At 38.3% G+C, this 14,478-nt stretch overlaps 1 protein-coding gene across 7 annotated transcripts in view; it reads right to left on the minus strand.

Moving 5' to 3' along the window:
• EFR3A (EFR3 homolog A) overlaps nucleotides 1-14,478 on the minus strand; it is an 81,049-nt gene that overhangs the window by 49,386 nt on the left and 17,185 nt on the right. For 6 of the 7 annotated variants that reach the window (XR_008550520.1, XM_037501678.2, XM_037501679.2 and 3 more), the window contains exon 2: nucleotides 3,047-3,123. Coding sequence is in view for 5 of the 7 variants with exons in the window: in XM_037501678.2 (XP_037357575.2) it covers nucleotides 3,047-3,123 (77 nt within the window). In the remaining 2 variants the exon portion in view is untranslated. The other variant, XM_037501675.2, reaches the window with a different exon arrangement.

Here is a 14,478-nt window from a genome sequence, read left to right on the forward strand (position 1 = left end):
ATGCTGTTAGAACTGATGGACATGATGGGAAGGGAGTTAGCAAAACTATGTTGGATGGTGAATCTACAAATAAAACTGCTTTATTTTCTGTTTTCTACCTCAAATGGCCACCCGCTCAGACTTTATACCTGCTCTATCTTCCTCAAACTTAATAGTCTGCCACCTCTCTTCCCTTCTGGCATCAAATGAGCTCTTCTCATCAGAGAAGACAGAAAACAATCCGATTAGAATTAGTGGCAAAAACACCCCTGCTTTCTCAGTTACTTCTAGACAGGTAGATCTCAACCAGGGGTGATTTTGTCCTCCCAGGCAATATCTAAAGACTCTATGAGCTGTCACAGTTGGGGGAGAGTGTGTACTGTCTGTCACCTCGTGGTAGGGGCCTCGGATGCTATCTAACACCCACAGCACATAGAACAGCTCCAACAGTAAAGAATTATCTGAGCCGAAATGTCAACAGAGTCTAGTTAGAAAACCTTGCCCAAGGCTAAGTGATAGCTCTGTCTGTCCCATCCGGAAAGAATCAGCATGCCTGCACTCTGGCTGTCTGCCTCCCAGGCTCAGGATCTGGCTGTGTGTCACTTAGTCTCTCTCGTTCCAGGTTTTCTGACTTTCCCCTTGCATGAGTTCTTCCACATCATTATTTAAATATGACTGCATCTCCTGCACTTTTTTCATCTCTTATCAGTTCTACTGAGGAATAATTGATATACTTCAAACTGCACCCAGATATTTGAAATCTGAGCTTTATTTATATGAGAGTGTGTGTATGTACATGAAACTAACATTACAAAGCAGAAGCAGGATATTTACATCATGTACAAAAGACCCCTCATGCCCTTTGCAGTCCATCTGCCCCTCTCCACTACTCTGCTTTTTATCAGTACAAATCAATAGTGTCAGCAGCACCTCTGGGCATGACTTCTCAGCTACCTCTCCGCCCAGGGTCGCTACTCCAGCTCTCCGGGACAAATTCTACTCATTTGTCCTATCCTGCAGGCCTCACCTTCATCCTAAAAGCCTTTACTGTGACCTCCAAACACTCCTCCAAGTTGGATGAGCTGTTTCTCTTATAAAGCCTTTTAGCTCATAGCACTTATTTTATACGTTTGTATATTTTTACTGTCTTTTCATTCACTTAACAAAGACTAATCAAATACTAACTATGTGCCAAGCACTGTGAGAGCCATCAGGGAAGCAAGAGTGAGTGAAGAACTGTACAACTAATTTAACCTCATGTAAGAAAACCTTATGAAGTAGGTGCTAGTCATAACTCTCATTTCACAAAAAGAATCTGAGAGGCCTGCCCAAGATCATGTGGGTAATGAATGAAGAGGACTCTCCACTCTGGGCACCTGTCTCACCAATTTTGGCTATGCCACTAGATTTCTGTTTGTTTAATAAATTAAAAACAAGAAATACAGTCAGCTGAGCTATGGCTAACATTTGTATTGAAGGTTCCTATAAACCTTCCCCTTTTAAAAATGTATGTATTTAAATAAATCTTATCTAAATACTTACCAAAAATAGCACACTTTCTGTTACCATTTTCTGATTCACCTTTCATTTTTCTCATGGTCAAAAGTCCTCAAAGTCCCCTCACTACCCAGAAGTTAATTACGTAATGGGTGTGTCATTAACAGTCCTCCATCCTCTGGTCTTCACCTCACCTCCAGTAACCCTTCACCCCTGACTCCTCTGGAAAATGACCTGAATATTCAACCTGTGAAATGATACTTCTGAAATTTCAAATTCAAAACCATGGTCAACATGACCACTACCCACTATACTCTATGACTCGGCTACAGGAACTTCACACAAGTCTTCGCTGGTGTTCCTCACCTCAAACTATCTCCTGCTAGCTCTCACTTGCAAACAGGATGGTCTCTCCGTGTGGCATAGGATGTCAGTAAATCTCATTTCCTCAGAAAACACTTTCCAGAAATTGCCAACCCACAGTGATGCACCCTACTGCAGAGGCAAAAACCTTACCACCTGTTTTACTTAACCTTTTACTCACCGATTTAAGTGTTGAGGCTAAATATTTAGTGTTCTTTTCTTATATCAGTCAATGGAGGAAAGTTTCTATAAAAAAGGCACCACATCCGTGGTGTTTCACATGCCACAAATACTAGGATAATTGGCAACCAGCAGTTTCAAATTGATCAGACTCCTCTAAGTTAAATATTTAAATCAGATTTGATTAAAAAGATGTATCATATGTCATGAGATACATAAGTTAATCAGAGGTGCCTATATATAAGTTAACCAGAGGTGCCTATAAATACAGCAAATTCTGAGAATCAAACCCATGCAAGATTTTTTTTTTTATTCCTATCTATTTCAGACTAAAGTAGTCTTTGAAAATTTAAGACAGTGTCGAACAAAATCATTCAAGCCCAGTAACTTTGAAAGCAGTAATCTTCTACAATAAAGTAATTTTTCTAAAAACCTTACAGGTATTTAAGTAAAAAGAGAACTCTGCCTGAATATGCGCGCCCTCCCCCCCCCCCACTCTTTGCCTCTCCAGTTTTCTCTTTGTGGACAGCCCTACTTGTTCTTTGGATCTTAGCTTAGATTGATTTCCCAGACCTACATCTCCCAAGTCCAAATCAGAGCTCACTCTGTCTTCTCCCATAGGACCCCTTCATACAATATTTTAATTGCCTAGTTACTTATCTCTGAGCCTGGTAGACCAGAAATCATGTCTGTGTTCACAATTGTATTCTTATTAGCATTTTGTACAAATAATCTGGCACAGACTAATAAATTTAATGTGAGTGTGATTTAAAGTTCAGATCTATATAGACAAAGAATATCTGTCCATCATCCAAATTTATTCCTAATTTAATAAAAGTATCTGAAAATTAGAAAAGCAAGCAATGGTCATTTAAAAGTTAAAAAAAGAGCGAGAGAAATAAAAATTACTGTGTACATGAGATTTAGGGGGAAAAGTAGAGAAATGAAATTAGGGAAACCTTAGGAAGGTCAGCAGGGGGGAAGGATGGGTCAGCAAAGAGAAGGATCACTAGGTGGGTCACATTACTTTTGGATCTTCAGGGAATATGTTGTCCACCAGGCGTTTGTAGCGAGGACGCAACGCAGAACAGCAGCAACACACCCCTGTATAAAAGAGAGTAAAATCACAAAGTCCATCAATTATTTATATTATAAACTGACCTAGAAATTCAAGTTTCTGAATTGTAATGGATTAGTATTTAAAGTAATAGGGAAAAGTTCAAACTGTCACAAATTGGAACAGGTATAAAAATTCAATTACTAAGTAAAAAATAAAAAAGTTGAATTTTTTCTGTCTCTCAAACAATAAAAATAAATAGGCTAATAAATTATTGCAAAATTCCAAACCAATTATTTGGGGCATGTGTATGCACACACAACTATCAAATTCATCCCAAAGGCAAATACATAATCCATATCCTCCCTTTAATCTCTTTTCTGATCTCACCTCCTATTACTCTCTGCAGCAACTCCTCCCCGCCCCCACCCCACCCCCACCATGGATCCTCACTTTCCCTGTTTGACCTGATCCACTTTCCATTCCCACGAGTGCAGTCAGTGGGAACTATTAATACATCTCTCTACATAATGTAGCCTGGAAGGAGGGTAATAACCTCAAAGGAAAGTCGAGAAATGCTCAAAGGCTGCTCTCTATATATTCAGTATTGGTTTGGTATCTTGGAAAGAGCAATGGATTTAGACCCAAAAGACATGGGTTCATTCCAATTCTTTCATTTAAGTGGTTATATGACCCGGGGTAGGGCATATCAGCTCTCTGGAAAGAACTATGTAAATGAAAGGGATCAGTTTTCTTGTCCTGCAAGCTAATAACTTCACAGCAATGTTGGTCATGAGTCATTATAAAGTTATTTCCATGATTATGAAATGAATATGTGTGTCCAAGTATGCAACTGTCTGTACTTAGGAACCAAAATATATGAGGGAACACTTGAGTGAGAAGTTAAGAGAACTTAGATCCAAGCAGACTTCCGCTACTATCTTATCAGTTGGCTCTTATTTAAGAAACTTCTTCATTCTCAGCCTGCTCGTGAAGTATGCATCACGCGTGCATTCAGTGATCCACCAAATATCAGCTGAGTGCCCCGCACAAGCCAAAACAAAACTGAGTCCAGGTTTGCAGCATAGTGGAGCCATTAGAGTCATGATAAACACCAAACAGAATTGAGACTCAATACAGCATCATCAGTAGCCATAAAATACTGTGTAGACAGGATTTAACACCATTTCCAGTAATAACAAATAACTGTGATATTAAGATCATGTTCATTACCAGCAGAACTGACGAAGTAACTCACTCAATAGCAATCCTGGTAAAAATCCAGTGTCTTAACTCTAAAGCCCAGTATTCTCTCCAGCAGACCGCACATATTGGTGGTCAAATCAATCACAATCAAATGTGCCTACACCATGCCATCATGCAGCACGTTAGATGCCACAGACAGAAGAAAGTATAAAGGCAGCAAGATGCCTTCCTTGCAGTATATAAACTGCTACTTAAAGAAACAGTGAATATGGTTTCACTTGGCGGGGACCAAGTGAAAGTCTTATTTCTGAGTCTATTACACTTAGTATAAACATTCTTTAGCTAAACACTGAAATAAATTAAAATGCACCGAGAGTTTGACTTTGCACAGGTCCCTGAGAGAGCCGGGTGTGACAACAATGAAAGGAGGGCGTCCCTGGTAAGATCACAGTGAATCCTCTGCTAGCACTAACGCAAGGCCAAATCTAGTGCATTGCGTATCACTATCATGGCAGAGAGACTGGCAATGAGGCTGAAAAACAAGTCTCAAAGCTTCACGTTTCCAGCCGGAATGGTAAACTGTGCTATTTTCAATAAGTAAGAGGGGTTTCCTAAAAAGTTACTGTTTCACTTTCATAGACATTTTCTGATATTAGTTTAAAGAGGCTTTTAGTTTAAAGAGGCTTCAAAAAAATGTGACACTGGAATATACACATCACCTAGTCCCTAAGTGCAGGCAGGTAACTTAGGTCTACTCGGGACATGAGAGTAAAACGGCAGCTTGGGGTCAAGGGGGGAAGGCTCTGAGCCTCGCAGCCCTGGGTGAACTCAGAGACTGACCGTCTAGCTGGGTGGGCAGGTTATTTTCTCTCACTTCACCTATGTTCTCCCCTCCGCCCCCCAGCTACATAGATGGAATAATTCCCTCATCACACTCATTGGGAAAATGAAATACAACTTGTATAAAGTTCTTATTGAGGCCGTAACATACAGTAAGCACTGAAGAAAGCGGCAGCTGTTATTAGCAATGCCGCTTCAAGAAGTTATTACTATGGGCAAGCAGGAGGCAGTGAGAAGCGCTGAGACAGTCTTCCCCACACTGTGAAAACCTTCCTGCAAACTGATGGTCTGCAAGCCGCAGGAGGGTGACATCTGTGGATGTCGTGCTGCCCAGAGCTACAGGGAAGAGCAGCAGCAGCATGTGGGGAGCTGCCAGTTTCTGAACAGGACGTGCACTCACTACACTTCACCGCCTATTCACTGAGTCATGGAGGGGTTGAAGCTTGAGGAGACACATTTGTCTAACATCACACACCCTGTAAAAAGAGGAACTGAGATTCCAGCCCCGACCTGATGACTGCACAGGGTCATTGCCACACTAATGTCCACACCAGCCAACTTCCAAGATACTTTAAACACAAACCATGGCCAGTGAACATGACTGCAGGTATGAGTCTGACTAACAAGTAAGGAATGCGCTGCCATGCAGGGAAATAGGTGGCCACGGAAAGTCTCTCCAGAAGGCCTGAGAAGAAACAAGACAAAAGACCCTGACCACTTACTATAAATGAAAAGCTACCATCTGTACAGACACCTGAAACTGGGTTTAGAAATTACAGTTTACTCAAGATTTGATAAAAGGAGGACACTGAAGATAACATAGAGTTAAAATAACTGTGGCAACAGAAATTATAAAAGAAACAACGCTATGGACAACTTAAAACAAGAGAATGTTGCACTTACAAACATCACAAAAGCAAGCACAATGAAATCATTGGACCTACGCAGGCAGAGGAATGTGCTGGGCTCCCGTGGGGATGTCAACTCATAAGCCTTTTCCAGTTCAGCTGCAGGTACCCGGACATAGTCCTTCATGTTGTAAGAGGCTATTTTCTAGCTGCTCTTTCCTCCTTCCAGATCCTTTTACCTACTGTTCAAGATGTACCTGGTTCACTTCACTTATAATTAATTAGCAGAGGATACTGATGTACTGTAACTTATCTAACCTGTTGCTACATCAAATATAAAGCTATCAAGAACTTGATAATCTATCAAATTCTGCTGGCAAAACCAAACAGCTTACATGAGCTGCTCTGAAGTCCTGGTGGTGTTGCAAATTAAATAAAAGTAGAGTTTTAGACAGTTGAAGAAAATAAACTTATTTAATACCTTTTTCCCTTAAAGCATCCCTTTAATTCCTCCTCATCTTAGCTTCTGAGTTCTTCCCACAAACCCCTCACTTTATCCCCAATTCACTTCTATGTTCAACTTCAACCCAACTTTCTCTTTTCCAAAGGAAGAGTGGGCTAAACATACCACAGAAGCCTCACGCAACTGGCAAGTCTGAAAGAATTTTTCCTTTAAATGAAATTCAAGCACATGAAAGAGAAGAGACTTCACTACTCTTCTGTAGTATGAGAATTCAGCACCCATTTTTTTTTAATAGAGGCAGCACTGTTTTACGGTGCTGTATATGATTTAGAGGTACAGGGTCACACCCTCAGGTGCATGTCACCCTAATACCCACACCACAAAGGCACTGGCAGTCAAAGCCTACTCACAATGCACTTGCTAGGAGGAGAAACAGGAAGTCTCAAGCGGGATGACTAACCAGTGGGAAAACGGAACTTGGGCATGCTTGAAAAGAGAGAAATTGTGACCACAACGAAGTGCCAGGTTGTGTGTGAGAATCATGTGCAGGTAACACTGGGGCAACCTGCTCAACAAGGCCTTTTGGGCCTTCCTCAGTAAACAGGAAACCCCAAAACCTACCTACCTACCTACCTCCCAGGTTAATTCTTAGGCGTAAACATGTAAAAATGTTTCTTTACTAAATGAAGACCCAAAGTTTACTGATAAAATAAATGCAATATGCACTCTGATACGTGCTATGAAAATGAAGATGATGACATACATTGTCTAGCACAAAACACTAAGTAAATGCCAGAATAATATTTCGCAAAAAAACAGATGACAATATCAAATGAATCACTTTAAACAATTTCTGTTTTATTTTTAGGCCTAGTGGAGGCTCTTAGTAATCAAGGTGAAAAGAGACTGTTTTCCTACTAGGAGATTTTTAAAGATTAATCACTTCAAGAACTCTAGTTCTGTGAAGAACTGTAGGCCTGTAAAAGAGTCTACATCATATATATTCCCTTCAAGGTTAAACTTAAAATATAGGATTTAAAATTAGATACCACTGAGTTGGTGTGAGAACAAAACAATACAATTAAAAAGATTTAATGATATTGTAACCCACCCACACATATCCCTTCCAAACATCAAAGACTTAATATATAAATACAAACCCCCCACAAACTTATGCTATACACAAAGGCTATAATATGGGTGCTATTCCTGTACCTCAACATGTGTGCGGGGACTCGCTCAGAACCACAGGAGATTAAAAAGACACCTATGTACTTGAAAAGACAAAGAGTTAAAAATGGAATTTTGAAACGGTATTTGGAAACCATGTGAGGCGGAGATAGCCAGTGCCATATGGATGGCAGGTCACAGGGACCAGAGAGAGCGAGGAGCACTTCCAGCTCAGGTGAAGAGGGCTGACGGAGGAAATAGGATTTGAGCTGTGGGTCTGCCTGGAAAGTGAGGGAGGCTGAACTTGTGGGCTAAATCTGGGACAGTGAAGGACACCTAGTCAGGGGGGACGATGGACGCAGAACTCAGCAGGGGGCCCCACGGAAAAAACTGAAAATGCATTTTCTAATGCTGCAGATTTCAGAAAAGGAAGGAAGGAGATGGCACAAAGGATGGAAAGGGGTTGGCAGCTTGCTAGATACAGGGGAGGGCAAAGGAACAGGAGCGAAACAGGTCTTATCTTTAGGAAAGTGTTCCTTTTAAAAGGATTTTAATCCATTAGAGGAGTATTTCATTACGTGGCTCTTTCCACGTGTAATTCTACACTTTCTGTTCTTTAACTCTCAATTTCACTGCTTGTTCTTTGCTCCCAGGCACATAGCCTGATGGAAAACAGAAGGACACAAGGCAACAAGGAAATTCAAACTCTAATTCTGCGTTAGAACAGTCTTCCACAGCACTGCAAAACTTGGTTTTCATATGGTTGTGATACAGAGAAATCTCTGGTACACTTTTCAAAACTATTCAGAATTACTATCTAGGGAAAAACCAGCAGCTTTTTTCTGAGCCAATGAGTGACTGGTCTTTACTCAACATGCTTTTATTGCCCCTTACTATCATACCAATTAATAGAAAAAAATACGTATTGACAACGCCTTCTTACAAAGTCAATTTACAGATGTATACCCATACTTTACTGCATACTATCCCACTTAGCTGAAAATAAAATATTACTCAGCAGAGTTACCCAAGGACAAGAGCAACAAAACACAGAATAATCTAGATTTTAGAAGACATAATCCTGCAAGATTGCATTTGCAAAGCTTCTACAATCATTATCTAGGGAACAATTATTGCAAATATTAAAATCAGGAAACAGAACTGTCTATTCATTTCATCTGATACTGACTTAGTTTGTTAACAAGTAAGACACACTCCAGTGGAAGACAAAGAAACCAGAGCTGCAAGCAGGAAAGAAAAATAACTACACCTCAGTCCACACCACTGCTGAGAGACAGCCTGTGCCTCCTGCCTCTTTCTAAGACCACTGCCTGGATGCTCCGTGCCACAGACTTTCAATGTGAGCAGGGGGCAGTGTGGCCAGGTGGGACAGCACTCCTGCGCCCTGCCCACCCGGGGTAAGTAAGACAGAACTGAAAAATGAAAGAGTATGTGCTTTCCTTTTTATATATACAAACTACTGACTTTTTATATATACAAATACTGACTATTTTATATATACAAAATACTGACTAAATAGTTCTATGATAATGCCAGTAGTAGGACTACAATTTCTAATCAACTTGTATGAATGAATGATTTGGCAGACCCATGCTGGAAATAAAACAGAGTGAGGTGCTAAAGGCCTTAAAAATCCTAAGTGTTGCAAGTAAAGAGAAATAAATGATTGTGATCTTTTCACATTTTTTCTAAAATAGGATCAGTCCTTTGAAATTTCCTTTTCCTAAAAGACTACTGTGGTACACTTCTCTGTATTTCCTGCTGCTCTGTCTTTAACATTATCATAACTCTTGGAATTTATTTAATGTGCAATGGCTAAAGGTAGTTATCATTTGAAGAAATTGTTCTATTCCTGGTGCTACCTTCTCTATGTAAGATTTCTGTACAGTATGAGAGGAAGAGAAACTTCTTATACCGGCGAGCCTGGAAAAAGAAACCAATCATGCCTTAAAACATAAGCTCCAAGTCTGTATCCTTAGCACATACATACTGGCCAGGACATAGTCGAACTCATTATTTGTTGAATGAATAAATGAATTCCCAAGAGTGTCTCAGCTCAGATCTCCATTCTGCCATTCACTCTATCTGCTTTTAGATGGTAAGGTATTTGGATCTGAAAACCTGTCTCTATGGGGCTACCAAGAAGTCTGAGTCAGAAAGTCCTGCTTGCAGAAGACTGGGTAAGTATTTTTTTTTTTTTTTTGACCACTTTGGGGAGAGAGAAGTCAGTAAGACACCTGATGATAAAAGTCAAGTCACACTCTCAGATGCAGCTTTACTAGCAATAAAGCTAGTATTTTGACTTGTATCAGATGGATTTTTTTATTTCTCTCAATTAGTTCCAAACTTGGACAGTGACATGGGTGCAACTGCTACCCTCTTGAAAACAACAAATACATGTCTCTCAGAAATGCATTTGGTTGGGAAAAAACACTTATACCCAATCAGAGTTATTCTTTTAGTAAGAATACTTAATGTGAATTACCATTCCACATGCAATTGGCTAAATGCAGGAAATACAAAGGTCACAGCCCTGGCCTTCAATAGCTCACAGTCTGGTGAGGAGATAATCACATAAAGAGAAAAATGTAACTGTGTGATAACAGCAATAACAGAACAGGATGCTATGGGAGATCAGCAGAGGCTAGCAGGAAGGTCAGGCAGGAAGATTAGGTTTAACCTTCCTGCATGAAGTAAAGACTAAGTTAAGTATTGAAGAAAAAAGTGGAAATTAGGCAAAAAGGGGAGGATTAGCACGCCAGGTAGAAGTCAGTATGTTAAGGCTCAGAGGTAAACAAGCATGTCATTTTAATTTGCAAACAAGCACAGAGCTCTGCACATGAGTAAAACAGCCAGACAGATGCTACCTGGAAGGCCTAAGTGGAACAAGGGAAGATGAATTTCAGGGTGGAGGAGATGCTGAAGAGGGAGAGAATGAATTCTATTTTGCACTTGTTAAGTGTGAGGTAATAAACCTGAAACGGGACATGCTGTAGTACAGAACTGATCTAGGTTAGAAATAAAAATTTAAGAACCAAAAACATATATAGTAACAGCAAAAGCAGCAAGCTGGAGTAGCTGAGGCCACCGAAGAAAACGGGAGGTCGTCTGGGAGAGAACCCTGTGGAAAACAAGCATTTAAAGGATGATCCAGCAGAGGAGGAAGTGAAAGAGAAGACATCTAAAGAAATGGGAATAAAACTGCAAAAGAATTGTGTGCAAGAAAACAAAGGAGAGTTTTTTCAATCCTATACCTTCTACAAAAGTACCAATTACACGGATAAAAGAAATGAGAACTTTAAAAAATACCCTAGGAATGAGGAAACAGCAGAAAAAGAAATTAAGAACATTTTAAAAAACAAGTAAAGATGAAAATCTCAGATTTTAATATGTTGAAATTCTTGGTTGGGCTAAGCATTTTGACCAAAATTAGTTTCAAAATGTCCAGACAGAAAATCACTGTTCTACAGATCCTACATTTGATGTTGGAAAAAGAGACTGATGACAGTTTTCAACCCTGATTGTTTCTTATTAAAAATTAAATGAATAAGATGAAATATCTCTTAAAAGAATCTACTAATATATTTCATGTCTATTTTAATCAATTCTTATATGATACAACTTTTCTATCTAAAATAGAGAACTAAAGTGTGTTAATTCTGAATAAACAGTGAAGGACAAAATGATTAGAATGAGACAATAACAAAGCAAAGTTATACTGAAATAAATAACCAAAGGAAAAAAATACAACGTCTGCAGAATCCTCACCCTTCACTTTGGGATTTGGTGTTGAACAGTGATTAAAGCAGAGGTTTCATCTAACAAGATCAAGAATCCGGCACTGATCTTATCCTAATAATAGACCCAGATTAAGAGCTCTACATTTGAGTTCTTCTTCTTCTAAGATAGACATTCAAAGAACCTTTTAACTTTTTATATGACTAATCAATCAATCAAAATATGTTCATTAAAGTGCCTGCCACATGCAAAATGCCTGAAATACAGTATGTATGTTTTCAAATAGTTCCCAATCTAGGAAGATAAAGTTTAAAAAATTCTATTTGTCAAATTGTAGTTTACATTGTCAAAGGCCACTTTAAGATGATTGTAGAATTATTATCAGTAGTGTTTTGGAAATTATGATGAACAGGAAGTTTGAAATGGTTTTTTGTTTGAACTGAAATAATGAACAAATGAAAGATAATTGAATAATGAATAATAAATGAAAAAATTATAATTAAATTTTCAAGAAGTGCAGAGGTAAAAGGTGACATCAATAAATTTAACACCAACCACTAGCAAATAATAGAACCTATATTTTACTTGCTAAGAATGTCTCACTAAAAGCAATTTCATTTTGTTTTGAGTATATGCAGGGCTGGCTCATAACCTGTAACCATGCTGACTTTGGTGTCCGTGTTTGCTTCTATGTCCAAAGTCACCACCAACGATTATCAAAAATATGAATTTTAAACTTCTCAAGCAGTATTTTTTTAATTGAAATAACCCTGGTTGTTTGTGTGGTAGAGGTGTTTTTTTTTGATCTAGGATATGAGAACACTGTCAGAGGTAGAGTGCTCAAGTTTGGGGGACACAAACTTGTAGATTTCTAGTCACTACCACAAAACTTAGTTTTTTTTTTTTTTTTGCCTAACAATTCTGTAGACGGGATATAGAACAAAAAAAGCAATGTTTGACATTTTCAAAATTGTAATATATTTGAGGAAGAGGACAGGCTTCTCTCTTGCTATCCCTTTCCCCAGCCCTTCTTTGTCCCGCAGGCAACCTACTCATCCTCCAGCCCATGTCTGGCATTGTTCCACCAAGATCGAGATGCCCACCAAGAGCTGGGCAGGCATTACTCACCTCTACCACAACTGTCACCACCACCTGTTTAACTGACCGACTCAAGTATTTCTCTGAGGGCTCTAAAACTCAAAGGCAGGGCTATGGTTTACTCATGTCCAAAAGACTTAGAGGATAAAATATGTTCGAAAGCTAAAGACCCAAAAATGTCTAGAAAGAAAAATCTATAACTATGTACATTTTTCCATTCTGTGAAAGAAAAATGAAATCTTGGAAATCTGGAATTCTCTTTGACATGTTACAGTTAATTTTTTTTTTTTTTTACTTTAAATCACTTGTAGTGAAAGTGCTAGTATTGAATAAAACTTAAACCAGTTTAAACTGGTTATCACAAAAACTTGTAGTTGTTTCTCAAGCTATAAAGTAAATTTTAGCATTCATTAAGTATGCAGCTTAAAAATGTAATTTTAGTATCGGATACCATATGTACACCATTATAGTTTGCTTTACTGGATCACAATAAAGCTTTAAGGCTTTGATTTCATGTTCTACAAAAAAATAAGCCACAGCTTTTTTAAATGTCATCATTTGGACACATTTCTTTTGTTTATGTTACATTAATATTAAAAAAGAGTAATACTGCAGTGTGTTGACCTTAACTATCTAGAATATCACATATATTTACGAGGAAGTTAAATAAACTTGGAGTCACAGACGAGACAAACGACCTTTTCAAATTAACACAAGGACATTCTGAAACTGACTAATCTACAGCATCTATGATCCATGAACTAAACCTCTGAAACAGTCATTAGAATATCTGAACTGTTTCATGATTTTTCAGGGACACACAACCTTCAGACCACGTTGAATATCATCACTGTCTAGTGTGTTCACTGTTTTGTATAATTCTCTGTTTAATGCATTATTAGCAAAATTTGTGGAAGATTAGAGGACATTGTTTTTCGTCTTTAGTTACTTCTTGCCTGTGCCAGAGGAAACAAATTATTTGTTCTTGAGAATTTCCCCATTCATATTTTTGTATAAGCAGGCCTATTTGTATAATTTTATATTTTTATGTTTTCTATTTAATGTACTTTGAGATCAAATCAAAATCATTTCTTAAAAATAATTTTTAATTCTCTGACCACATATTAGTGGTCAGAAATGCAGGGCAATGCATCACCTGGATGCAAATGCTAAGTAGGTATCTTACTGCTAATTGAGGGTAATTTTGCTGCGTTTCATGGATTCTGCAACAGTGAACTTTCATAAATAACAATATGGTATTTCTGCAGGCTATTCAATGAAATTCCTAATGTTTAATAGAAAACTTGACATCAAAGTCCTATAGTTTAGTTCTTTACATCAAAAACTGCTTATGACGGAGTATGACATACAGTATTAATATACGAGGTTTTACCCAAATATTTAAAGTACATTATATTAAAAAGGGATTACTCTGTGATACTCTCAAAGGACAGAACTGGGACATAAGTAGTCAAAATTATGAGAATTCCCTGTGAATTTCCAAACAGGATCAGGCGGGAATTGTATGGGGAATATAACCAAAATGAAAATGCATACATTGTGCAAAAATGAAAAATGATGTAAGAATTATATAAAATTTAAAAAATTTAAAAAAAAAGATTCACATTAGAGGTTAAATTAAGTAAACTCTCTAAATATGAAAAAGATCCTTGGGAAAAATATATGTGCCCCTATTTTTATAGCAGCCTTATTCACAATAGCGAAAACATGCAAACGACCTGTCTGCCAATCGACCGATAACTGTGGTATATATGCTCGAGGAAACCTTGCCTTCTGTGACATGTGGATGGAACCTGAGGTGATTATGCGAAGCAAAATAAGTCAAAAGTAAAACATAGTTACTAGAGGGTTTCTCTCGTATGTGGAATATAAATAAGGAAAGCAAATGAACAAATCACAACAAAAATAAATCTCATGCTCTGTGAAAAATATAGTGATTGCCAGGGGGAGTTAGAAGGAGGGTGGAAAGGGAGGAGAGAATCAACCTGATCCTGGGG

Source organism: Talpa occidentalis, unplaced genomic scaffold (assembly GCF_014898055.3).
Source record: "Talpa occidentalis isolate TD23 unplaced genomic scaffold, MPIMG_talOcc4v2.1, whole genome shotgun sequence".
Classification (NCBI taxonomy): Eukaryota; Metazoa; Chordata; class Mammalia; order Eulipotyphla; family Talpidae; genus Talpa; species Talpa occidentalis.